Genomic DNA, 25,532 nt, shown 5'->3' with positions numbered 1-25,532 from the left:
AGTTATTTTCTTACAGAAGTACCTCCATCATGCATGAGCCTCAGCAGATAGCACACTATAGAGATTAGATTTCAGCTGGCTCTGGGATAAGATGACAGATTGTCTTTTTTGACCTTTTGAGCAGCAGTTGTTACCAGGTGTGCCTGTGGCTTGTAAGATCCTGGGTCACCTTAATGTAAGTTCTCTAAACTCCAAACAGCTTGGTCTTGCCCATTAATGGATACTGATTAGGAATGCTACGGTATTTAACCCAGTTCTCTTAGCGATATGGAAGTAAAGAGAGGTTGGAAAGAACTGCTATTTGTAGAATTTGCCTGGAACATGACAAACACACATCAGAACTATCCATCAATCAATTATACCAGTTTTCTGTCATTAATAAACAGCTTCTAATGTCATTTCAATAACATTTGTACCCTTCTTTTTTCCTTGCTATTTAATGGTGTTTCCTGTCATTCTGAGGGTTCTTGGTTGTGTTTCTACAGAATTTAGAACAGAATTTAAAAAATGGGAAAAAAACAAACATATTCCAGTGTTGAAATGTATATGTCCATTGTTTTTTTTTTTTTTTTTTTTTTTTTGGGGGGGGGGGCTGTAATTTCAAACCATACTACAAATTTCTGATTTGGTGTGGGGGCATGATTGTCTCATCTCTGCATCTGTAAATGTTGTCTTTCTTATCTTTTATCTCCTGGCATGCCTAACATTTTCTCAACTATCATATCATTGTACACCGTTCCAGTATTACTGTATTTAAAGCGCTTCGATATATGATTATATTTATATGAACAAGGTTTTGATGACGGGAGTGGGATTCAAATTTGATACCAAGAAAAGCAAAAAAACTTTTTACTTGTATAGTACAAAGGTGGTCATACATGCTGAAGAGCTCTGCTTCTGAGCAAATTAAAGAAGCACTGGGGAATGAAGGTACCTCTTCAGTTTGTGTTACACACCTAGTATCTATTGATCAGTTTATTAATGCAGCGCAGGTATGTGGCTAGTTATTGTGAAAACACACTCCTCTCCTGACAAAACCTGGAAACCATAGCAGTTAATCTAAGGCCAGCAAGCTCAGCCTCATTCAGTAGCTCCAGACACTGCGTGAGACTCACAAAGAGGTTAACATAAATTCACTTCCTTTCAGCTGCGTTGGACTTTTCACTAAACTCACATAGACTCGAATGCAGTCATAGTCAGAATATTAAACATGCTGGTGGGGCTCCAACGAAACACAGCTCTTTGAATACTGGAGACTGTTCTCTGTTGCAACCAACTGGGAGTACATTGTGTGCGTGTATGTGTGTGTGCGTGTGTGCATGTGCATTTGTGTCCATGTGCATGCTGTTGCACATAAACAACCACAGATCTATGAGATGGCCTGTAAAAAGCAATATATCTGTGTGTACCAACAAGTTCTGGTGTTGTGACCATATTGAATCCCAATACTTGCTAATGTCTATGATTTTAAGTAGTTTGTTTATGGTGTAAAACAGGCAAGACAACTCTAATAGTCTTACAGTATAGACTAATTTGCAAACCCCAGTATCACTAAAATGGTAGGCTTGATTGTTCTTTAAGGACAAGCCACAAGCAGATATAATAGGAGGCAAGTCTTAGCTGGTATGGCCTTGAAAGCTCTTTGTATCTTGCATTTTTAGGAGTTCCAAATACAGTATAATCGTAAATCTCGAAAAACTATTCACTTCTAAGTCTTTTGTAGTCATTTTTTTATTACTTTAGTATAAATATGTGTTAATTTGGATTCATGTTGTTTTTTTCTGACTTTATGTGAACGAAAAGACACACATTTGCCCATTTTCCCCACTGGAAATAGTGATATTTTGAAATATCACTGTCCTGGTCACAAAAGCAAAGTTTGTGGGGAATAATAGCCATTTTCTATACTTCTGAGGCATAAGCAATTAGGAAATAACACTTACTACCCAGGAACAAAAATTGTGTTACATAGTGTAATTACTGAGTTATCTTCCTTAAGTTTAAGAGCTTGAGTGTGTGCAACAAAGTAATGCATTTACTGTGTACATTTACACATTATCTAAAAGATGCAGTGCTGAAAGAAAAAGTCAAACCATTTTTACCACCTGTGTTTCTTACCAGAAACAAGAACCCTTTTCATATAACTGCTAATACTGACTAGGTAGCAGATTACAGGAAGGTTATACCGCTGTTTTCAGAGGCTCAGCCATATCAAGATTGATATGCCTTTATATCCTACGTCTCAGTTCCCAGCTAGTTCCTCAAAGATTGCATGCTTCCAGACCCCCTTATGCAAGCTGATATTAAAGAACTCTGCTGAATCAGTTATGGGCAAAAGCACCTGCCTGCTGTCTGCTAAACATATATGTATACTTGGGTATACATAACCTTTTATTACAAGTGAAAGCTAGTGCTGTCTTTACATTAAATGCTTGATTTAATGTTATGGCAGCAGGGTGACATTTTTGTACAGTATTGTATAGATGTATCTATAAAAGCCCAAAGTAAGCCTAATATTATTCACTTAAGGGTTTTTATGCTGTTGGTAGAATAATTCTGCAAGCAGACTGCTCAATTGGTATTTTTACACACTTCTGTGTTTTAAAAACAAGTGGTTCTTTAAGATACATTCATGATCATGAAGGGTGTAATGTGAATGTATCATTATTATAGTAAAACTAGATTGAAATCAAGGCAGCCCCTTTACCTGTACCTTCACGCACAGGTTATCTTCATTCATTTACAAGGCTGGGAAATTCTGTCCTACCAGCAAGAGTAACACAACAGGTGATGCAATCCTGGCTTTATCTACCTGTATGTAGAATTCATGCTGATCAGTGCAGGATATGGATATTTCTCATTTATACAAAATCCTCCTACGTATGGAGGGACATTATCTTGTAGCAAAGTCTTTATGAAGCTATTTCTGCAGTGGTGACTGTCAAAATGTAATATCGTAGCAGTGTTTACAGGCACTGTTGTAGATAACATATTTTTTGAGGCCACCCAATGGTTCAGGTGTTAATATTTACAGTGGCGTAAAACAGGCAATACACGCCCTGCTCTGTCGTTTTGCATTTGTTCTTCTTAATATTTTATGTTAGAATCTCAGGGCTGTTTGGCATTGATGCTGACAATACAAAAAGCAGAGATAATGGGGTATATTGAATTGATCTAAACAGCGGCAGATATTTCTAGAGCGAGAAATTAACTTGCTGTTGTGCTTCCCCTCTGTATGTCTCTAATATAATGACACAAAATTGACCCATCTTTGTACAGTAGGTGTAAAGACAGTAATCGTTTCAGAGTGCAAGTAGATGAATGGGGCATTTACCATAACATTGAGTTTCATATTAAATTATCACTCTATACCTTGGCTCATACTCAGGTTACTCTGGGACTCATGCCTTTAGGATTCCTTTAAGTGAGTAGATGGTGTAAAAGCTTCTAAGGCATGACCACTTTGATCTGTGGTGCCTGGTCACTGATAAAATGCATGATTACCAACATGTTCTGCCATCTAAATGAGAATGCTTTCACTTTAATATATTCCTGTTAAGCACAAAATAATAAAATTAATTAAGTGCATGATTTATAAGTTAATTTTTTATTTTCTGTGGTAGTGTAAAAAAGCTTAAGACAGAGGCTGGAGGCTCCTCATCTCATCTCAACGACAGGGGTCGGAATCTGTAATTCCTTACCCTAACGCAGTAACCTTCTTGCTTCCTCTTTTTTAGCATTTTTTTTAATCTTTTTCATATATTAATGCAGTTTTTTTTTTATATTAAAATGTAAAATATCATAACATGTCGACTTTTGGAGGAACCTTGATCACATTGATAAACGTTTCAAATGATTCAGTGAGTACCGTGTTTATGAAAATGTATTATTGACTTTATTATTTAGATAAAATAATACGTTTTGGTGCAACAAAGAACATTGCTGTTTCTTTTGCTTTCATCAGGGTATGCCATACTTCAAGCAATTATGGAAAAAGCAGGACAAAATGGCTGGCAAGTCAGTGCCATATGTGTGGAGAATTTTAATGACGCCAGCTACAGGAGGCTTTTAGAAGATTTGGATCGAAGGCAAGAGAAAAAATTTGTGATAGACTGTGAAGCCGAGAGACTTCAGAACATTCTAGAACAGGTAGGTCCACTGGTCCTTCATTTACTTTTGAGTTCCGTTCTAGAATCTATAGCAGCATATATGATGATCTTCAGCATGTATCTAACAACACATTGTACTGCTTAAAGGAGTGCTACTAATGCTTTACAATTTCCTTATCTCTTGTTAGATTTATTCACATTGGTACCGGTCCTTCTTTGGTTTGTCTCATTATTTGATGTTAATTGATAAATTATCTATAACTAATTGAAGCAAGACCGCTGGAGAGAGTAGAAAATGTGTCATCTTTAAGAGCTGAAATATCTAGGCTAAAAAGAGGGAGCCTATTAACTTTTAAGGGTAGATGTACAAAAGTGTTGCGTCTGTCGCAATCGTTGCAAACCACATGCAAACCAGTCGGAAGTGTAGTGTGAAATGTTCTAAACAAACACAACGCTGTTAGCATCATTTTAACGAACGCTTTGCAGCTGCAGTTCTTATTTTCACTTTAGCCATACATGAATATGTAATTCTGGACGTTCCTGCAGAAATTCGCAAAAACAGGGTGCAAATGAGGGATCAAAAATATTGTAATGAGATGTGCTAAAGCTGCAGGCAATTGTGAATTAATTGCATCAATTTGTTAAGAACCTTTGAAAGCATGTTTTAAACAGTAGCAATTGCTGCTGGCATTTCCCAGTCCGTCTTTTCTCGTGTGTTGCCAGCTGTGCTCAATGCATTTTTGAGATGAACACCCAAGTACCTAATTTTCACTAAAGTCAGGGTGTGCTTACAAGCCTTGAAAACAAATTTATGTTGGGAGCAATAGACTGCCACTAACCCCTCCATCTCATTCTGAGCATCTGTATAGGACCATGATCTGTTGTGTGTTAATTGTCTAGGCTACCAAGTAGACCAAGTTAAAAATAATAAAATAAAATAAAATAAAAACGTTAAATTGTTTAGTTTCAATTTAAAATAACCTTTTATTCGCATTGTACACCGATGTTTACAATGCAGTAGGGCTGTCAGTTAAGCCTCAAAATAGCAAATGATTAATTGGGCACAAGGTGGCGTGTTTTCTTTTTTTTGTCTATGCAGTCAATACACAGAGGGGTGTACTTACAAAGCATTTTCAAAACTAATTCGCTGGCAGGATGGAACCAGCACATCAGATGCTGGTAAACATAAGCAGGAGAAGAAGAGCACGCCCACTGCTTTTGTGGCAGAAATACCATAAATAGCAAGGGTTCGGTGCAGTTTTGTTGATAAACTTAAGTAATGTTATTAACTATGTGCATTACAAAAATGTAATTATTGAATCGATTATCCAGTATTTATATCGATGTATATAATGAGGAATGGAATCGATCAAAAAATCGATTTTTTGATTTATTCGTAGCAGCCCTACGATGCAGCAGCATCATGATTTATTTTGTGTTACCAGTAGGCTTAAGTACAAGAAAAGAGCGCTAGATATTCATTTGATTTTACTACTGTACTGTATACTGTATAGGCCTACTGTACAGATATATATTTTTATATAATGTAATGTGTAGCCTACCCAAAACACATTAGTTTTTAAACCCGACACCTCCTTATGTCGGATAAACATGTCCCCACTATAGAATCTGATGGGATTAAACAGCCTTTCATTTTATTTATTATATATATATATATATATATATATATATATATATATATATATATATATATATATATATATATATATATATATATATATATATATATATATAAATTGTATTAATATAGGTAAAATGAAGACAGAATAGAATGCATTGTACAGATGACGTTTACATTTAACAAAAACAGTGTTATTTTGATTCTTGCACCCTTGCATGTATAGACATTGTCCTTGGGGCATCCTCTGTTGCATCAAACCACAACTCAGCTGCCGCTGTTTTATTTGAAAAAATGTTGCACGACTCTCGCTAGAGATCTCGCTAGGACGACGCAAATAATATTTAAATTTGTATATTGCGGCACTCTTCATTAACATATTTTTTCTTAGTACATACGACAAAGTGTGCACTTTGCGATTTGTCGTAACAAAATGCAAATCGCGGTATGTTTGCACTGCGACTGGCCCATCTTAGTACATCTACCACATAAACTATTTGAATTAAAATATATGTGTACACTGACTACAGCAAAATAGGTGTATAACTTCAATAGGATACTTCACCCTCCAAATATCAGGACAATATTGGAGTGTCTTGCTTTTGAAGGGTACTCACCACATAGAACTAAGTGGTGCAGTTCCCTACTTTCAAGTAAAATGAAGACTGCGGAATTCTTTGAAGGACTTTTGGTTTGCCCTTGTAAAATTCGACAGACAGCATGTAGCATGCTACAGTAAAAACAGCAAAGGTTCAAGATGAAGCCATTATTCAGCTGCTGATACAGAATCATGATGCTCAGTGTGGCTGTGCATTATTCGGATCATGGTATTCGCAAACCCAGGGCTGTGTGCTGCATTATTAAAGCTGAACTGCAGTAAAGTAGAGGGATCTGTTTTTACTTTGAAGTTTTTGTTCTCTTATCCCTTCTAACACGCTGAATACCAACAAGGAGGCTCTCCGTACACCATGGCATACAGAAAATTGAACTGAAGTACTTAAATACCCATGGCTTGGGCTCTCACAGGTCCTTCATGATTTACCAAGTACCTGGATTAACTCTTTCTATCAGAGAGACCATCAGGATGGAACAGTGTTGCATGGCCTTTCTTTTGTTATCTTATCTTCCAAATCCAATCTGCTTAGTCTGTTCTAAGATATTCAAAATAGTTATTTAATAAGAAGACTGGTTGTTTTTGAATATTTAGTGGTTTCTTCTCATCTTCTGTTAAAAAGCCTTAAATGTGTACTATATTCATAAGACAATAATACTCAAATCAGTTTGGCAATAAAAAAATATTAAAACTGTGTTTCTGTTAAAGTTTAGCTCAGGGGTGTCAAACTCAGTTCCTGGAGGGCCGCAGTGTCTTCTGGCTTTCATTCCACCAGAGCTCTCAATTACTTAATTGGTCTTAATTGTTTGATTAACTGGGACACATTTAACACTTCTCTTCAGGCCTCAACATGTTTCATAGGTAGTGTACCTTGAATCAAGTGCATTTTTAAAACCATCAACTATATCAAATATAAAATATGTCAAATTGAACAAATAATTAGATCAGTTATGTTAGTTGAGAGCTTAAGTTGGAATGAAAACCAGAAGACCCTGCGGCCCTTGAGGACTGGAGTGTGACAGCCCTGGTTTAGCTTATATTAAGTACACAGGTGCACTCATGACCATTTAACCTTTGAGGAACCTTAGGTATAAAAATCTATTGCCCTTTAACCAGAGGTCTGTATATCTGAAAGAGTTTTTGAATACAGAAAATGAAAGTGACAAGGATTGATGTATTGAAGGAGCAGTATTGACACTGGCTGATCATTTGCTGGCTGCTTAATACAGATATGTGACAGCCCAGTGTATTTGCTACCTTATTTGACACTTAGTGCTGAATTTGTGTAGTTTAGCTAATTTAATATGTTGCTCGGTACTAGTTTTGTGACATTAAAAAGGGTGCAGGATAAAGATAAGTAGTGTATCGATTGTTCTGTTAATGGAGCTACAGGTATACAGTGGCTCTCAAAAGTATTCACCCCCCCCCCCCCTTGGACTTTTCCACATTTTATTGTGTTACAACATGGAATCAAACTTGATTTAATTAGGAGTTTTTGCCACTGATCAACACAAAAAGGTGCAGTACAATATAAATTAGTCATACATTATCGGTCGTCCCAGTGCGGTTACAAATTAGTTTGAAAGGTTACTAAAGTGAACTGATGAATTTTCTTCAAGGTATTAATGTGCCTCCGATACCATCTCTCCCATTGCAGTGTGTACCTCTAATGGCAGTCATTTATTATTTAGAAACGTCTAAAATAAAATAATCTAATTCAAATGCTGTCCTGCTGTGATCATCTTAGGTAATGGAGAGCTAAATTCATACATTTGTGCCTGAATCGATTAATCTATCATAAGACCATGGCTGCTAATTAATTGATGCAAGAAACTACAGTGCCATGATGCTCCAAGTTGCAAATATTGTGCTAATGTATTCCCTGAAAGGTGTGAGAAGTGATAAAGCATGTTAATGTATTCTTGTTCCATATACTTTTTTTTGTTTTGTTTTTTTTAGATCGTTAGTGTTGGGAAGCATGTCAAAGGCTACCATTACATCATGGCGAACTTGGTAAGGAAAAGTGCATGTGTTCACTCCTCTAATACATTCTGTCCCGCCTGGATTTAATTGTCCTGGCAGGTGTTTAGTAGATAACTGGCGTGATGAGCTGCAGGCCTGTCTGTTATTGTCTGCAAAACAGAAGATACATTGTTTTGGCAGTTTTAATTGCATTGAGTTTGAGCCTGTGAAGCATTTTAAATAAGTTACTAAGGGAAAACAGTACCTGTAAATTGACAGCGTCACATTTAGTATGATTGGTTGAGACAGACTTTTTTATTCATTAACAATGCTCCCTCATCTTTAATGAGCTCTACAAATCCACAATACTACTGGTACTACAACTAGTAGTAATAGTACTAATACTAATAATAACATGAATACAGGTCATACTGTTAGGGGAGTGCAGGTTCAAGTCTCTATTGGCTGCTCCCATGGGATAGAGGGCAAAATCAAAGACTGTATCAAAATCATGGCACTTCAGCATCACCTACTGGCCACACAGCATGTTACCTCAAGCATACATCTCCAGGGTCCAGTAAGCCAATTAGCTTGGTCATGTGATCGGAGGACACAATGACCTTCAATCAATCAATCAATCAATAGTTATTTTATATAGTGTCTTTTATAGTGGACCACCATCACAAAGCGCTTTACAAGATACTGAGGAAAAATGCATAGTACATACAGAGCATAGTACATTAAATTCAGCAGTAGAAAACAAAGCAAATACATTACATATATGAATACTACATTAAATAAAAGGCTAGGATGTGAATTCTAAACATTGCGGATGCGTTTGTCAAGCAGAATTAAATGAATAAGATGGAGTGAAAAACCTGAAATATAAGAATTTAGACAACAGCTGTTGATTTGAAATGATCGATTGTGGGAGCTGCATGCACTAAAGCTAGGAGAGAGTTCCGTAGAGTCGGCGCCATGAAGCGAAAAGAATGCTATGAGCTATGGTATCAAAAGCAGCAGTTAGGTCAAGGAGGACAAGGACAGAGGGAGCAGCAGCATCAGCATTGAGCAGGAGATCATTTACGGAGCAGAGCAGTTTCGTTACAGACTGCAAAGACTCAAGCAGATTGTTATCTGTGAGATGTTTCGTCAGCTGGCTGGCTACAGCACTTTCATGAGTTTTGGAGAGAAAAGGAAGATTAGATATGGAACAGAAGTTGGATAAGACAGCCGGGTAAAGGGAGGGCTTTTTTGAGCACTGACATTACTCGGGCAGACTTGAGGGACTGAAACCAGGGACAAGTTGAGAGTGTACATAATGGAAGGAGCAAGGTCATAAGCAGAGACTGACAAGATTTTTTGGCCAGGGGTCCAGAAGTCCAAGGGGCACATGGCAGTAGTTGATTTCAGCAGTAGGAGACAACAGTAATGGAGAGAGGAGAGCAGGAAGAGAGAGCAGGAGGGGCAATCGTAGGAGAGTCAAGGTGGTCAACTACGATACTGGGTTTTTGGCAGGAGAGCATAGAATAAATGGTGTTGATTTTGTTCCGAAAGAAAGAGGAGAAATCTTGGCAGGTAAGAGAGGAGGATAAATGGGAGATGGATTTATTGATGGCTGGATGAGGGTTTGGTCAGTGGTTTTGAAGAGAGGATTTGGTTTACAGTGTCCCATAGATATGATTTCTGAGAAGTACTTCACCCTGGCAGCAGCGAGCGCACGTCTGTAGCTACTGAGGTGATCAGTCCAAATGAGATGAGCAGATCCAGGGTGTGTCCCAATTCAACACAGCCCAGCACACGAAGGAAATCTAAATTACAATTTTTAAGTGCAGTCTGGCTACCTTAGCAATCAACGATTTAAACTATCAAATTAACTGTAATTCACTTACCTGTTTCAATATTGTTTCAGCCAGCGATTGGAAACACACGTGTCTCTTCAGTTACATTCAGTTCTCCTAAAAGGAACATAATTGGACTTTCTCAAGTGGGGAGGAAATAATAGGGCACCCTCAATTTTAAAATGTTTTTTTGTTGCATGCAAATTTATTTTTTTCCATTCCCTTTGTGTTGTAATTTTGTAATACTGTTCATCCATTTGTAATATTTCAATAGTCAATCCTATTAATAGCTGTGGGTTTATATACCACGGGTGGCCAAACTTCCTGACCCTACGAGCTGCATACCAACATTTTCATATGGCAGGGAGCCCCAAGAGACATACTGCAAAACATTAAGGGGTAGGTGTACTAAGATGGGCCAGTCGCAGTGCATTTTGAAAGGGATTAGAGTACCTTCACATAACGAAGTGTAAGATATGTAAATATAATCTTAATTTTAGACTTGCAATATAACATTTAAACATGGATTCTCTAGTGCCAACACTCCAGTTTTATAAAATAATTAATCAGCTTCTTAACTGAACACCGAAAGGAGCCTCTTTTGACTGCTGAGATGTGCTTTTAAAGAGTCCAGCAAAGTGTGCATCACCCAGCATTTCACCAGGAGCCGCACTTGAAGGGCCCTAGAGCCGCGGTTTGGCCACCACCTGTTATATACTGTACATAGCCTTTTTGACACAGATAACAAATTATCTTGCACTTAGTGTTATAAACAAGTGAACAGACCACAAACCAGGCAACCTACATTTTGTGTATGTGTCTGGGAAATGTTTAATTGAGCAGAAAGGGGTACGTGTAAGTCTATATTTTTCTCACGGTTATCACAGATTTTACGATTGCCATGAAATGAGCATGTCGGGCCCCAAGACAATTCCCACTTCTGAAACAATAGTGTGAATGTAAATAGAGCTGCATGATTTCATAAATGTCTTCAACAAAAAAAGACTGCATCAAAGATTGGACATATTGCTGCTAAATATCACTCTGTCCACTACAAGAAGAGGACATTTCACGTGTCTGTTATAGAATGTCTTTAAAAGGTGGACATGATGAAATATTCTACAATTTAACATTTTACTGTTTTTCAGGTAAGCACTTAAATATTTAGGAACATTTGTTGTATGATAACACTAGAGAAAATGATTCATTTTTAACGTGACTGCTATTTTTTCTGCTTTAATAAATGTGTTTTATTGTGAAATACCTATTTTTAGACTGCGAAATGCTGTGAAATAAGCATTTTTTTCTGGTGAAAAAAATACAGCCCTAGTTATATGTAATAAATTAATAAACTGAATGCATAAAATGGATGCAGTCCTCTGTATAGTGTAATAGGTAATGGAAAACACATTCACAGTACACTGCCTGCAAATATTGACAGTTCTGGTGTGCTTGAATTTCTTTAGTCAGTAGTGTGCAGCGAGGTGAACCTCATACACATGCTATAGACCCATCTCCTGCACAGCATGCCAAACAGACAAAATTAATGAATAAATAAAGTTAATGTTATGTTGACACAACAGTTTGTGAGGCGAGTATTTCCTGACTGCTCTTCAAATAAAAAATGTGGTTTAAATGGTAAAACCTTAAGGCATTTAAATACAGTGGTAAAAAAAAAAAAAAAAAAAAAAAAGCCCAGTTGTTACTTTGGGTCCAAGGGTAGAAACTGCACTGGTGTGACACAGTTTAACCTCAGTTTGATGAATAATCAAACCTGGAATTGCTATGTCTGTTGAAGGTCATTAAGGACACAGTGCCTGCATATACTGTAAGACCATGTTAGTTTATGAATGCTAAGTGTAACGTGGTGCATGTTCATGTTCCCTCAGTTAAAGTTGTAATACCCGCCCAAAGAAAAATAAACCTTTCACCTGGTAATAGTTCAGACAATGACTGCACTGGCCTCGTTCTTCAGAGGAAATTACACTGATTAGGACTGGCAGGACAGGAGCTGCCACTTCTAAAGGTTTGGAATGGTTTATTAGGGGTGGTAGGACACGGGCTACCATCGCTATTAGATTGGTGCTTGATCCACCCTACCCCAGATGAACGAGGCTTGTTGCAAGGTGGTCGATGGGGAAGTGGAGGCTGATCGGCCAAACCGACCTAAAAAGGGATGTTATATAGAAAGTAGATGCAGAAAATCAGCCTCCCGTTCAGATTGACCTTCTGATTGTGAGTGCTGGAATGTAGTGGATGCTGCCCCTGACACACTGCTTGTTTTCCTGCAGGGTTTTAAGGATATCTCACTCGAGAGGTTCATGCATGGTGGAGCCAACGTAACAGGATTCCAGCTAGTGGATTTTAACACTCCCATGGTAATTAAGCTCATGCAGCGCTGGAACAAGCTGGACCAGAGGGAGTATCCAGGATCAGAGAGCCCACCAAAGGTATATGTGACTTACTTACAAGTAGCTAACCAATATTTATTTCCAGATTTTTTTTTTTTTAACAAAATAGGCAATTCAATGTATTTCTCCTGTGTTGAAATTATTCATTGTACATTTGTTTTATTACAATGTTCTCTTTACCACTGGTCTGCCAAGTTGATTTCATTGCCTCATTCTCTGCTTTTCCAGTTTTCAAGGCTTTTCTACTCAGTATACATTCGTTAAATAGCAACTTGAAATTGCATTTTAAATGCCTTTTTATACTTCCCTTACATGTTTGACATTTGCCGTCATTCAGAGTGGTTCTGGGTTCTGTTTCTCCATTAATAAGTTATTGCAATTTTGCTCATGATGTACCTACCTTTGTCTGGAGAATCAAAAGTGCTGGGAGTAGCAGCCGTCCTTGTTCTACTCAAATCATGGAACAATTTAACCTTTCAACCATCACCTTCTCTCTCTTGTCTAAATTCAATATATAAGTTGGTGGGGAGAGCAAGTCACATGATCTCTTGATTTGAATGGAATGAGAAAGTCTGTAAAGTCCTGGCACTCAAAGCAAACTCAAAGCTAGGTGAAGATAGATTAGAGAAACAGAACCCAAAAACACTCGCAGTGATTGAAAACACCACAAAATAGTAAGGGGAATGAAAAAGCAATTTCAATGGCATTCGAAGTTATGTACTCATTAAATTAAGGGAGACTGACCGGGATGGACGATTTGAGAGTCTGTAGACTTTATAATATAAATGTTCAGAAATCAATGCAATCCGTTTTTTACTGGTCCTGCTGCATATCATTCAGAAGCAAAAAGCAGATTGTCCAAAAGATGTTACCTGCAAAATACAACATACAGTACAAGTTCGAGTAACATGTTCCTTTGATTTCAGTTAAAGGAACCATATTTAAAAGTGGCATTCTCTAGAGAAATTATTTATAAATAGCTATTTGAACAAGTCAGTTCTGAGATGTTATACTAATACAGTATATATTGAATAAAATTGACTTGAATGACAGCTGCAGAATACTAATGGAGTCTAGACTACAGGATGCTGAAAAGAAAAGGCATCTCTGTCTCAGTAAAGCAAGCATCCTTCTTTGCCATTATAGTTATCGTTTTGACAGAGTGACCTACTTTGTTTATAGGATGAGTTGATAAAAAATGTAAGCAGTAAAGACAAATATGTTAAAAACATCCTGGTATTCCACTTTTGTATAATATGTAGGTTATTGAAATGTTTGAGCAGTGGTACAGATTTTTTTTTTCTGTGTTACACAAGTTGAAAATGCATGTGTCCTGTATGATGATGTGCAGTTAATAGAGTTCTCATGCTTCTCAAACTTCCTCTTACTTACTATGGCTACTGTTGCGTAAAACTTATACCACTGAATATCCTTATAAAAATTAATAGTATGTTTGCATAATAATTTAGCAGTTGTTTTTACCATGTTTATACAATGCATGTCCTTTGCTTTACCATAGTTAACTGTGTTTTTTTTTACAATGCTTTACTGTAATACTCGTAATGCATGCCTATGCTTTCCTCTGCTTTCACTTTACAATAGTTTGTTATTCTTCTATCAAGGTGTACCATAGTAAACTTTTGTAAGGGTCAATTCTTTTTTTTTGCTTGACCTTGTGAAGCCTATAGTACATGTTCGACCTCTTATTACCACGTATCCATCCCACATTCAGGACACATCTCCACATAACCCTTCAGATTGCCTATATTATTTATGATGAGTTCACTTTCATCAGTGGGTCTGCACTTTCCCTATTATGATGCAAGGAATGGAGCTACTATAATGGTTTCCTGGCATTTCCATTGGAGCATGAAACCAGTGACCTGCTCATAATCAAGGGTGTGAGGCACACATACAATGCCAGAGATGTGTGCAAATTTGGAACATTCCTTCTGGCAGTTCCATTTTGTTTTGCAACATGCAGAGCTTGGCCATCTGGTACCCAGTGCACATGAGACACACAAAGGGTCTGGTATGTAGCAGTACTTTAGTGGTAAAGATGAAGTAGCTGCAACTACGCCAATGAAATCTTAATGCAGGTTTTTTTTCCATCTTTCAGAGTTACTGGGAGGATAGGGTTTCATGAACTTGAGTTTAGTTTTAAGGTAATAACAAACATGACAGCTTCTCCTCAGTCCCCAGGTATCAGTATAAGCAGAAAACCCTGTGTTTCAGTCTTTATAAAATGGCTAAATTTAGAAGAAATTGAAAAAAGAAATAGTTAAAAAATATCAGATCTATTGGGCGAGCTAATCTCACAGCTTGGAGTGCTTGTTGTCAAATCTGATCTTTACAGTTCCCATCATTTTCAACAGCTGCATAACATTTTCTAGCCCTTGAAAACTGTCAGGCTATTTATAATTCAGGAATACTTACAGTATATCAGAAGGCTGCTGCAATTAAACCACAGTTGAATACAATTAGGGTTTCTGCTTTTGGTCTTAATCGATAAAGACTGATAAAACACAAAAATGTTAATCCTAGGAACACAGAAAAAAACACTACAGACTACTACTTGCTTTCTGTTCACTTCCCTATTCATGGTGCAATTTGCTGGATTTTGTTACAATAGAGGTACGTTCCCATATACATGTATGCTGAAATCCTTAATTGGATTTGAGTAGTTCTCATGATGCATCACCACATCAAAACTACCCTGGCCCTACCGTGAAAGAGCTATTCAATTTACTTTTACGACGGTATTAAAAAATAAAAGCTCAGACACGCACAAGCCTTCAGCCATTTTGTTGCTGAAACCTGTATCCAAGGCTTAAAGGTCATTGGCAGCTTTTAAACTTACAAAACAGCTCAGAGGCACAACTGGAATCATTCCTGCATTCTGTTTCTACTTCTAGTTATTATTTTTCCAAGTCAAACGGCCTCACAGCACGCCAAGCTGCTGTCTGCCCTATAAAAGGGTTTATTAAATCATGTCCCGTGGAAACATTTAGCACGTTAATTAGTTCAGTCAGAGGATAATCCTTGGCTTGCGTACTTCCTGGGACTGTGGGATGAATTAAATGGAAATGTAGTGCACCGCTTAGCTAAGGCAGGATAAACGTTATACTGCAAAATGACTATGCCAATTGCATGGTGTTAAAGCTAATAATGAAGGCAATGTAGAAATTGTGTTTTTTTTGCTCTTTATAACTGTATCTTTATAACTGTATAACCTTTTAAGGAATATAAAAATTGGCATAATAAAGGAGAGCTTATTTTAGCCACAATACGAAGGATATTTGCTCATCCCTTGTTCCATTGTCTTACTCTTGTGGCAAGTAGATATTTATACAATGTAGTTATTTTACCACCAATGTTTTGCAAAATTTTTAGAATGTCCTATTACACTCCCTTGCCGCAGAAATTCCCCACAACAGCTCAGAAGTACTGATGGTCAGTGGAAGTCCTTCGATCTCACAAACAAGTCAATTTACACCCTGGAGTTCGTCGGATGCCAGCGAGCTACCGACCTCCCGAGGACAGAGCGGCAAATGTCAGCTTGAGCTCACCAGGCGCCTTGCCAGTAGGGTCCTGTATAGCACGTTGAGAGCTAATCCAGGGCTTCCTGTGGAATACCCAGCAAAGACTGACAGCTTTGCTCAGCAAGAACACGCACCTGCACTCCCTTGGTTGCATGCCACATCCTGTACACAACTCGTCCAATAAGCCATTCAGGGACCCACCTTTCTCTAAACTCATGTGCAATCTAAATATACCTGAAGGGGCTAATTTGTAATTCCAGATCCCTGATTTTGACAGTCTCTGGTGCTGTAGAATGCACAGCAGGAGTTGTCAGTAACTCCAAAGGTGTTCCGGCTCACACATTCCCAGCAGGAGTTGTCAGTAACTCCAAAGGTGTTCCGGCTCACACAGTCTCAGCAGGAGTTGCTGAAGATTGTGTTTCTGTGGGAGAAAAAAGCTGAGAAAACAAGTGATAAAACGTAATGGTTGTGTGGCACTTTGCCCATGTACTAAACTCTATAAGCAAGATGTGTCCTTGGTTAATACAATGCCATTTAAATGTCTCAAAATTTGTTATATTTATGCCGTGGAATAATATCCAAAGTCCCTTGGCTTTAAATCAACATCTAGAATTACTTCTCATTAATGTCTGCACTGATCTATTCAGCTCTGTCTCTGGTGATTCATCCTGCACATTTCACATTGGAGCCAGATTAGAATAAGAAGGAAGTCTTCTTTTCAGAGCTTTTCTGCTCAGGTTCTGTGCCTGACTGGGTGTCTCAAGCAAAACTTGTCACACGAATCTCGTGTCTCTCTGGTCACTGACATGGGCTCAATGTGGCAATTGTATTTTAACTATGACCATATTAGTTTGTTTTTGTACAGCTTCATTGATATGGAATTCTACCCTAGACTGGTCCTAAATAATTACCCAGGGTGCATTGTGCGCATTCTTCGCTAGTTATTTATTCTGTGACTACAACCCTTAATAAACCCTGGTAGATTGTGAAGTCAAAAAAAAGAGATTCTGTCAAAAAATATACAGCACCCATTTACAGCCTGTGTTATTTACCAATTCTGTAGTGCTGTTCTCCAGATATGTCTTGCCATTGTTAATACATGACTAATGTAGGGGAATTATACAAGGTGTATGTTCTTATTGGTTCTATAATAACTATTCTGATTTTCATATTCCAATGTATGATTCCTTTCCGTGCTCATTCTGCATATTTAATAGATTCGAGATGGTTCCTTCTGTTGTGAAAATATTGTGAATCTAATTAGCAAATGAAAGTGAGGTTGAATCACACTAACTTTCTTGCAATGTCTGGTCTGTGAAATGATACACACAGTATTCCTTTTTAATTTGAAAAGGTTAGGCTTTTGAGTTATGAAGCGAGAGACTTTTTAAAATTAAATGTTGTTTCTGCACATAAGTCAATGAATCCTGTTGAACCTGCAAAATAGGGCTCTTGTCTTTGCATTGAGTAGTACGATGCTCACTTGACAAACAGTTAATCACTCTAACAGTCAATGATATTCAGCCCAGGAAATTTAGACTGTGTAAGTGATCTGCATATTAACTGTATGCGCTGTTATATAGTAAATGTTTTCATCCATTTCTTTAATTAGCTTATTTTCATTCTCCCCTTATTATTGTTTCATTGAGATTTCCATTTTCTAATTACTAGACTGCCTCAGGTATGAGAATCTCCTAATGCTGTCCTTGCAGGACAGGTTGAATACTATATGCACTTTCTTAGACAGACACACTATTAATTCACGAATGAAACGATTAACTGTGTCCACACCTCAGTGAATTTCCCCGAGCACCTCTCACTCTGTTGCATTGCTACACTGGCCCAGTATAGAAAAGCCTTTTACTTTTTAAATTTGTGTTTTTCTTTTTGTCAGTACACATCGGCATTAACATACGATGGGGTGCTTGTAATGGCTGAAGCGTTTCGCAATCTCCGAAGACAGAAAATTGATATTTCCAGGAGAGGGAATGCAGGGGATTGCCTAGCTAACCCCGCTGCTCCATGGGCTCAGGGGATAGACATGGAGAGAACACTCAAGCAGGTAAGTTCCAGACACGCAAAGTCTTGCAAAGCTGAATCAGTGTGAGCAGAGTGGTTGGATTGGTGAGTCAGGTGGGAACATATTAATAATCTTGCTCCTATGTGTCATCTGCTGTGATGCTGTTGTTTTGTTTAAACATAAAACTTTGAGATTGGGAGCTATCCTACTACTGTACAGACTGTATAGCCTTTTCTGACCTGCAGGGGTCGGCATTATGGTTGACTGGGCGCCATGCTGTCAGCCAGGGATGGAAATAAGACTCCCATTGCATACCAGTTTGATCCATTCCTGGCTTTACTTTGAGTTTAGTAACAAACCTGAGCTTGTTACCTATACACTGTGGCTAATCAGGCTCATAGTAAAACCTGGAATGGTGTGAACTGCGATACAATAGGAGTCTTATTTCCATCCCTGTATTAGCACCCATGTGATAGCACCCAATTTAAAAGGCTGAGGCTTTGGAGAACCCTGATACCTCTTCAATAGAATGTCTTAACCAGTACAAAGAGGTGACACCCCCTTGAACAGGGCCATTGTAGAGTAAAGTGCCTGTTGGTGCCAATAATTCCTCAGAAGCTTAAACGTTTAAATATCCATCCAGTCAATGTTTTGATTTTAACAAAACAACAATCCCACAGGAGGAAGCAACAGTAAAAAATGTGTTTATTGTTAGAACAGGATATTCTATAATGGTTTTTGCAGCACTGCAGACCTGTATACAGACCTAAGAAAAGAAAAAAAAAACACTCAACTCAACGGATAGAATATATATAATAATGTGCATATCTAAGGCAATTTTTTCAGTATAACAATTTTACTAAAATGCTCTTCATGTACATGTAGGGAGATATGTTCTTTTGTTCAGCCCTTAATTTCAGTTTCTGGTGGTCACTGCTGCAATAAGGTCTCCCTGAATCCAGAGGCCACATTATTCATTGTCTCATGAGTGTTTCTAACTGACAGTTTTCTTTTTTTTTTTAATTGCATCTCGTTATATTGCTGCTGCCATGTGTTCTGTATTGTCTCATTTTAGTATGTGCCCTTAGTTTGCAATGTTATGGGGAAGGGAGTGGGTAACATAAAGCTGTTATATTGCACTCAACTTAGTATATGGCTTACACTTTGTTTCAAGGTTCGAATCCAAGGATTAACTGGAAATGTGCAGTTTGACCACTATGGGCGGAGGGTAAACTACACAATGGATGTGTTTGAACTGAAAAATACAGGACCGAGAAGGGTATGTTAAAGTGCCTACTGCTCAGGCAAGCCTTTATCTTGACTCTTAAACCTTACTTTGCTTGTTCCTGGGGGTGCTTCTGTTCCTTTTGTCAGAATGCATATGGTTTTCTTAATGTTTTACAGTGTTTCTGCAATGTACAATAGGTAATTAGGCTTGACACTTAGTTAGACCAACTTAAGAGACAAGCTTTAGTAAAATAAGTAATTCTGGCTAATGTATTAACCTTGCAATGTAAGACCTATGCAACAAGTGTTATAATGAGGGTTAGGGGCATAACGCTTCATTGTGTAACTTTCTTTGCATGGTACAGAGCGTATCATAATAGAGGTTTGCATCGTTTGTCTTGCAATACAAGAACAAGCTCAACATGGCTCATTGTAGTTCACCAAATGGTTCTTGAATGAAAAATAAGCGTGTTTTACAGTTACTCTCCCTAGCATTTATTTTTGGTCTTTGAACAAAATAGTCCATCATCAAATGGTAATTTATCGTGATACACATTGTATAAAAGATACATAATGTCTCGTTACATCAGGGTACTGTGGCACCCCTAGTAGTAGTAGTAGTGTTAATTGCTAGTTACACCTAAGTATTGGCTAAAGCTCTTTATAAAGACACAATACCACTATACTTATCTCAAGAGCATTTTACACGTTGGGAAAGGGACTAGTTATCTTTGTAAATACCAAGATATTTAGCACAGCGAGTTTTTACCTCCCACTAATGAATTGTTTGCCGCTTGCTTCCTCCCTCTTTTCTGTATCTTGTAGTAGAAGGGTGGGCATTTGTGTCCCCATGTACTTTACCATCCACAAAAGGTGGCGCTACTAACAAGAGAATCCATATGTACTTGGAAACAAATTACTCTATGTTAAAATATATAGTTTTATACTGTAGCTTAGCCCTCTCTTCACTAGAGATGCAAGTCAGTTATGTTTTTTTATCAACACTTTCAGCTGTTTTTTTGACATCCAGTCAGTTTTCAGTAACACCGAAATGAAAGTTTACTGCATTTGTGCAGCCAAGGGAATGGGGCATATTATTGTACATGTCTTTTTTTTACCTGTTACAATTATGCTGAATACAATGTTATTGCATCATTCATACCAATGTATTATACAATTAGACACAATGTAGAAAGAATAAAATAATGTATTGTACATTAACTGGCAAAATCACGTGAAAATCACGTCAGAGTAGAACTGGACCTCATGTAATATACATACATATGGTTATGACTATGGATAAAGCCCTTACACTTGAATTCAATCAATATGCCAATAGAATGCAGCAGTACAAGTACTCAGACAAACTAAACTAATTTCAATACATGCCCAGTAAATGAAGCAACCTTAATAAAAATAAACTTTTAACAAAGGGTTTAGGCTGGGGTATGCAAGCTGAGCGTTGTCATATGAAAACAGCCCTAGACATCTGAACACCCAGACTCAGTGTGGAGCTGCAGTTATCCCAACTGAGGGATGTCCGAATCAATCAGGTAGGGCTTGTCATAACTTTTGATTTATGCTACCACATTAAAATGATTAATTATTGTTAATATGAACCGTCTATATGCAGCAAAGTGTGCCGTGAGCTCCCCAAAATGCAGCCAGCTTAGTGCTAAAACTGCCAGCTCCTTTTCATTGGACAAAAAGCTCAGTTTCGGTTTCAGCTCAGTTTCCTCTTTTGCCGGTATCGTTCGGTTTGTAATTTTAAGCAAATATCGGTTTGGGAAATTCAACACCACTGCATCACTACTATGCACTTGACTTTTCAAACAGGAGATGGAACATTTTTACAGAGCTTTCTTTTAATGTAATGCCTCACTGTAGTTGCTATAGCACATAACAAATCTGCTAGGGTCATGCTTCTGCCAGTGCCTGTGAATAGTGTTCTATCACTGTTGACTGTTCATGCTGTGTGCTTTCAGAAAAACACATTGAAGGAAAGCAGTGTAACAGCAGTGCAGAGGCCTTCCACAGGCGAGGTCAGCCCAAATTAATCAGCTGAGAAAACCAGAGCCTTTTGTAACCATGTTGAGCCCTCAGCTAGGCCCAGAGCTGTGACAGCGGCATCATGAGCACTGAAACCATCTGCTGCTGTATAAAATCTGCTTTATTGAGCTATTACCTTTCTGAAGGCACTTAACAATGGGTCAGCAAGATTGTAGGACTGCTGCCATAGACCTGGGGGTCACTAAAGTCAATGGCTAACAGTGTAATTGCATTAACAGCTCAACATGGCCGTCATTAAAAATCCTTTTTTTTTTAAATATTATCCTTAAAATAAAACCGGTTGCGGTCTCAGGCTTTTCAACAAAGAGAGGCCGTTTCCACAGACACCCAACAAGCTCTGTTCTGCCGTACTTTCTGTAATCAGTACTTTTAGAAGCACCTTTAGTAGCTTCCTATACAAACTCATCCTATAAGCCTACCGCCTCAGTGAGTGTCCCAGCCCTGCTTAGATGTCCAGAGCAGTCATTAACTTGTCTATTGGGCTCAAATAACCACCACCCCCAATTGATGTATGCAAAAGGATTTCTTTCCAATGTCTTTGTGCATACGGCCTGACATGTTCACAAGACTGGGTTTGAATACAATAACCAATGTGTATGTGGGGAAGCTTACAGGCGGAGACCCCCCTCCTCTACAGGAACAAAAAATATGAAAATATAAAATGCCGATAATACGATTGTGGATAATCATTTTTCGGTACAATGAATAATCATGGCTGAACAAATTATCGACAATATCACAATTGATTATTGTTTCAACCCTACCACTCACTCCCATCACAGTGAAAATAAATAAATACATTTTGTAACAATAAACATAAAAGCTTCACTAGTACCAACTGTTCCAAAGGTAATTTGAAATGATTTGTTCCAACAAAGTGGTTTATGGTGTGCTCCTCTGTAAAAGCTATCCAGTTCTGGAAGTAACTTAATAATTTGTTTCTTACTAACAGATCGGTTACTGGAACGACGTAGACAAGTTGGTTTTGATCCAGAATGAAATGCCTTTCCCCAACGACACCTCCGGCATTGAGAACCGAACTGTGGTTGTAACAACCATAATGGTAAGCCCTGTTGGAGCCTGCTGCTTCTCTTCAAACACTCGGTTTGTTTGTATGCCTAGCACTGAGTTTGCTGTGTTGGCATGGCATACTAGCGCAAACAAGGTTATTGACTTTTGAAGTTAAAGATGTACTTATTTAATGGCTTGAAAGTGTTTGGGGTATGTGTTTGGGTGTGCTTTAAATAACCTGACCGGGTTGCTAGGGGTAAAGTTTAAAACTGCTCAAGAAAACTTGAATTTAATATCTAGAGAATGACCTGCCCTTTGGGATATACAGCTGCATTCTGCCTTATTGATAATTAAAAGACCATCTGAAGTCCCAATAGGTTCTGAAAGGAGGTTGAGTGTAACTGACATTGCCGCTGTCAAGGTGGGTGGATAGCTGTAACTCAAGCATTTCGAAATCAAATATAATGTTGACTGTGTTTGAAACTTGTTTTTCATTTACAAAAACGTATTTTATCTGAGACTTTTTTTGTGTTGCATATAATTCATAATGTCCCTTTTCCCCTTAAAAAAAAAAAAAAAAGACACGGTAATAGAGAATTGTACCTCAGCAGCGTCCTCCTCTTTTCAGCCTCTGATGAAGAATCCAATATTAAGAAATTGACCAAGAAAAGGACAGAATAACCAAGCTGCTGGAAAAGTTCATTTCTAAAGGCTCAAGTATTTCCACAATTCAGTAGCGATTCTTACATGCATTATTTTATGTGGACCGTTGTTGTTGTTCAGAAGAGCTGGACCATTCATCCTTTTTCAACGAATGCAATGAAACACTTTGCTGGAAACACAAATGTGATTCTCCTTTGATACTAGGGGACAGGGTTGAAGACCTGCAAACAACTATTTGGACACTGCTTAAATCCAGCTACATGCCCACGGCAAGCATGTTTTACTGAGCAATATTGAAATCCTTCCCTATGGAGAATGGAATTGTGATTGTTAATATAGAAACAATCAGACCTACAATGTACTACAGTGGATTGCAATAGGGTCAAATTAAGATCGCTGCATTTACATCAATGTAGTGTTTATTCAGATGTATCTGAATGGAGGTAAAAGTATGACAGTTTGGCCTAGGATTTTACCTTCCTTCAACAGAGGTACGGCCTCGAACATCATTCAAAGAATGTAGCCTTGTGCAGTATGATACATACTCCCATATCTAAACAGCAGTTTTATAAAACAACAGTGTAATAACAAATCCTGCAATTATGAAGTCGTGTTAAGAGACCGACTAAGTATATGACCCTAATGAATTCCAATGACAACATGTTAAGGCACTTAATAGATGGTTTACAGTATTTGTGGCTTCAGCACTTAAAACTGGAGAGCGTTCAAGTGAGTAGCTTCAAATGTCATTTCAATTGATGTGGATTGTTCTTTTTTTACATTTCCCTCATTATCTTATGGTGTTTAATTGTTCAGGGTTGGGACTCAACCACCTTCCTCATTCAGTTCCAATCTTATGACCTTTCAACTCAGCCAGCACCACCTACTGTACTCCACATCTAGAGAGAGCAGAAGGATTGAAAGGTCACAGCGTCACATGATTTCAGGGGAATGTGGAAGTATGTTCAGAGTTGGCACATAGAATTGTCAGGACAACCTCAAACTGAGTTAAATGCATAATTTTGGAAAGCATAAGTCAATATTGGAGCAACAGAACCAAAATGATTTCAAAAAAGAAAATGTAAAAAAAAAAAAAAAGCCATTCAGCATTTGAAGCTACTTACTCCTTAACAAGCTTGTCGCAAATGGCATTGCAATGACTTTAAAGTGGATCATAGCCTTTTGTACCATAAAACATTGTATATATCTGTTGAGACTTAACTCAGTTTTATATATTTTGTTCATGAATTTGAACGAAAGCAGATCTAGTATGTGTGCGTATATATGTACATACAGGAAACATTTCTAGTTAAATGTGTGCGCTCCTCTACAAGAGAGATTCCAAAGATAGTAACAGATAGTAACGTTCTGTTGGTTGCTGCATTTTGGAGTTTCTACAGTAGTGTAGATAAAACCAGGAAACTGGTCCACATTGTATTTGCTCTCCCTTTCCCTATGGTGAATGAAATATGTAAAACACTGAATGCATAAGGGAAATAGCATTGTCAAGGAGGGAGGCAATCTATTGAATGCAACTTTATCTTAATAGGAAAAAAAAAGCTTTTGAACAAAGAAAATGTAACCGTGAATGTGAGAAACATTCATTCATTTGTGCTTGAGGAATGATGAGCATGTCATGAAGGTCCATAAAGAAATAAATTGTGTTTGGTTCCATGTAGCCCATTTTGGATCTGTGGTGTATTTGCATTCTTTGATTTTTAACATGTGTACCTGAAGGTGTTATAAACACTACCCCGAAATGTCAGCACTTTGTATTTGCCAAATACTGTGTGTCTTTAAGCAAACGAGTGCTGTCATAAAAAAAGCGTTTCCAATTTAAATGAATGAACTGATAAACAATAATTGTCTCGGATTGTTAATATTAGACAGGCAAAAGTAACAAACAATCCTAGTGCCATATTTGTTTACAAACTGTTGTGTTTAACTTCCTATAACACATAAACCACTGTGTTATGGGAAGTTGGATATGGCATTGCAATGAAAGTATTCCTTCAAACACCAAGCTTTAGTGTAAAACCTCAGAAGTTATCACGCAAAAGATCAAGACATTTATCTGTTACTAAGTTTGATATAAATAAGTTTAATTTGTGATGGAGCTTTTGAAGTTACAGACAATGACATAGACTCGAACTGGCATAACTTCAATCTTATAACACCATCAATTTATGTTTCTATAAAAATGTTCATTGACCTTAAAAACAGTTATATTTACACCCATAAAAAAAAAAAGTGCCCCTATTTTATATGAAAAAAATAATGTATGTTAAGAACAGAAATACCCTGGGTAAATGTTGCAGACAAAATTCAGCTGGGCCCAGCATTTACATTGTCTACAGCAGTGGTGCACAACTTGGTCCTGGAGGGCCGGTGTCCAGCTTAATTGGTCCAATTAACTAATTTAGG

The 25,532-nt window shown here is 37.7% G+C and overlaps 1 protein-coding gene across 9 annotated transcripts in view; it reads left to right on the top strand.

The window, feature by feature from the left end:
* Positions 1 to 25,532, top strand: part of LOC121320341 (glutamate receptor 4) — a 91,202-nt gene that overhangs the window by 40,940 nt on the left and 24,730 nt on the right. For 8 of the 9 annotated variants that reach the window (XM_041258566.1, XM_041258564.1, XM_041258563.1 and 5 more), the window contains exons 4-9: positions 3,965 to 4,149; positions 8,321 to 8,374; positions 12,456 to 12,614; positions 18,012 to 18,179; positions 19,312 to 19,416; positions 22,387 to 22,497. In XM_041258566.1, the coding sequence (XP_041114500.1) occupies positions 3,965 to 4,149; positions 8,321 to 8,374; positions 12,456 to 12,614; positions 18,012 to 18,179; positions 19,312 to 19,416; positions 22,387 to 22,497 (782 nt within the window). Of the gene's footprint in view, positions 1 to 3,964; positions 4,150 to 8,320; positions 8,375 to 12,455; positions 12,615 to 18,011; positions 18,180 to 19,311; positions 19,417 to 22,386; positions 22,498 to 23,073; positions 24,065 to 25,532 lie in introns of those variants that run through there. The other variant, XM_041258572.1, reaches the window with a different exon arrangement.

This window comes from Polyodon spathula, chromosome 9 (genome assembly GCF_017654505.1).
Source record: "Polyodon spathula isolate WHYD16114869_AA chromosome 9, ASM1765450v1, whole genome shotgun sequence".
In the NCBI taxonomy this organism is placed as follows: Eukaryota; Metazoa; Chordata; class Actinopteri; order Acipenseriformes; family Polyodontidae; genus Polyodon; species Polyodon spathula.
This window is presented reverse-complemented; position numbering and strand designations above follow the sequence as displayed.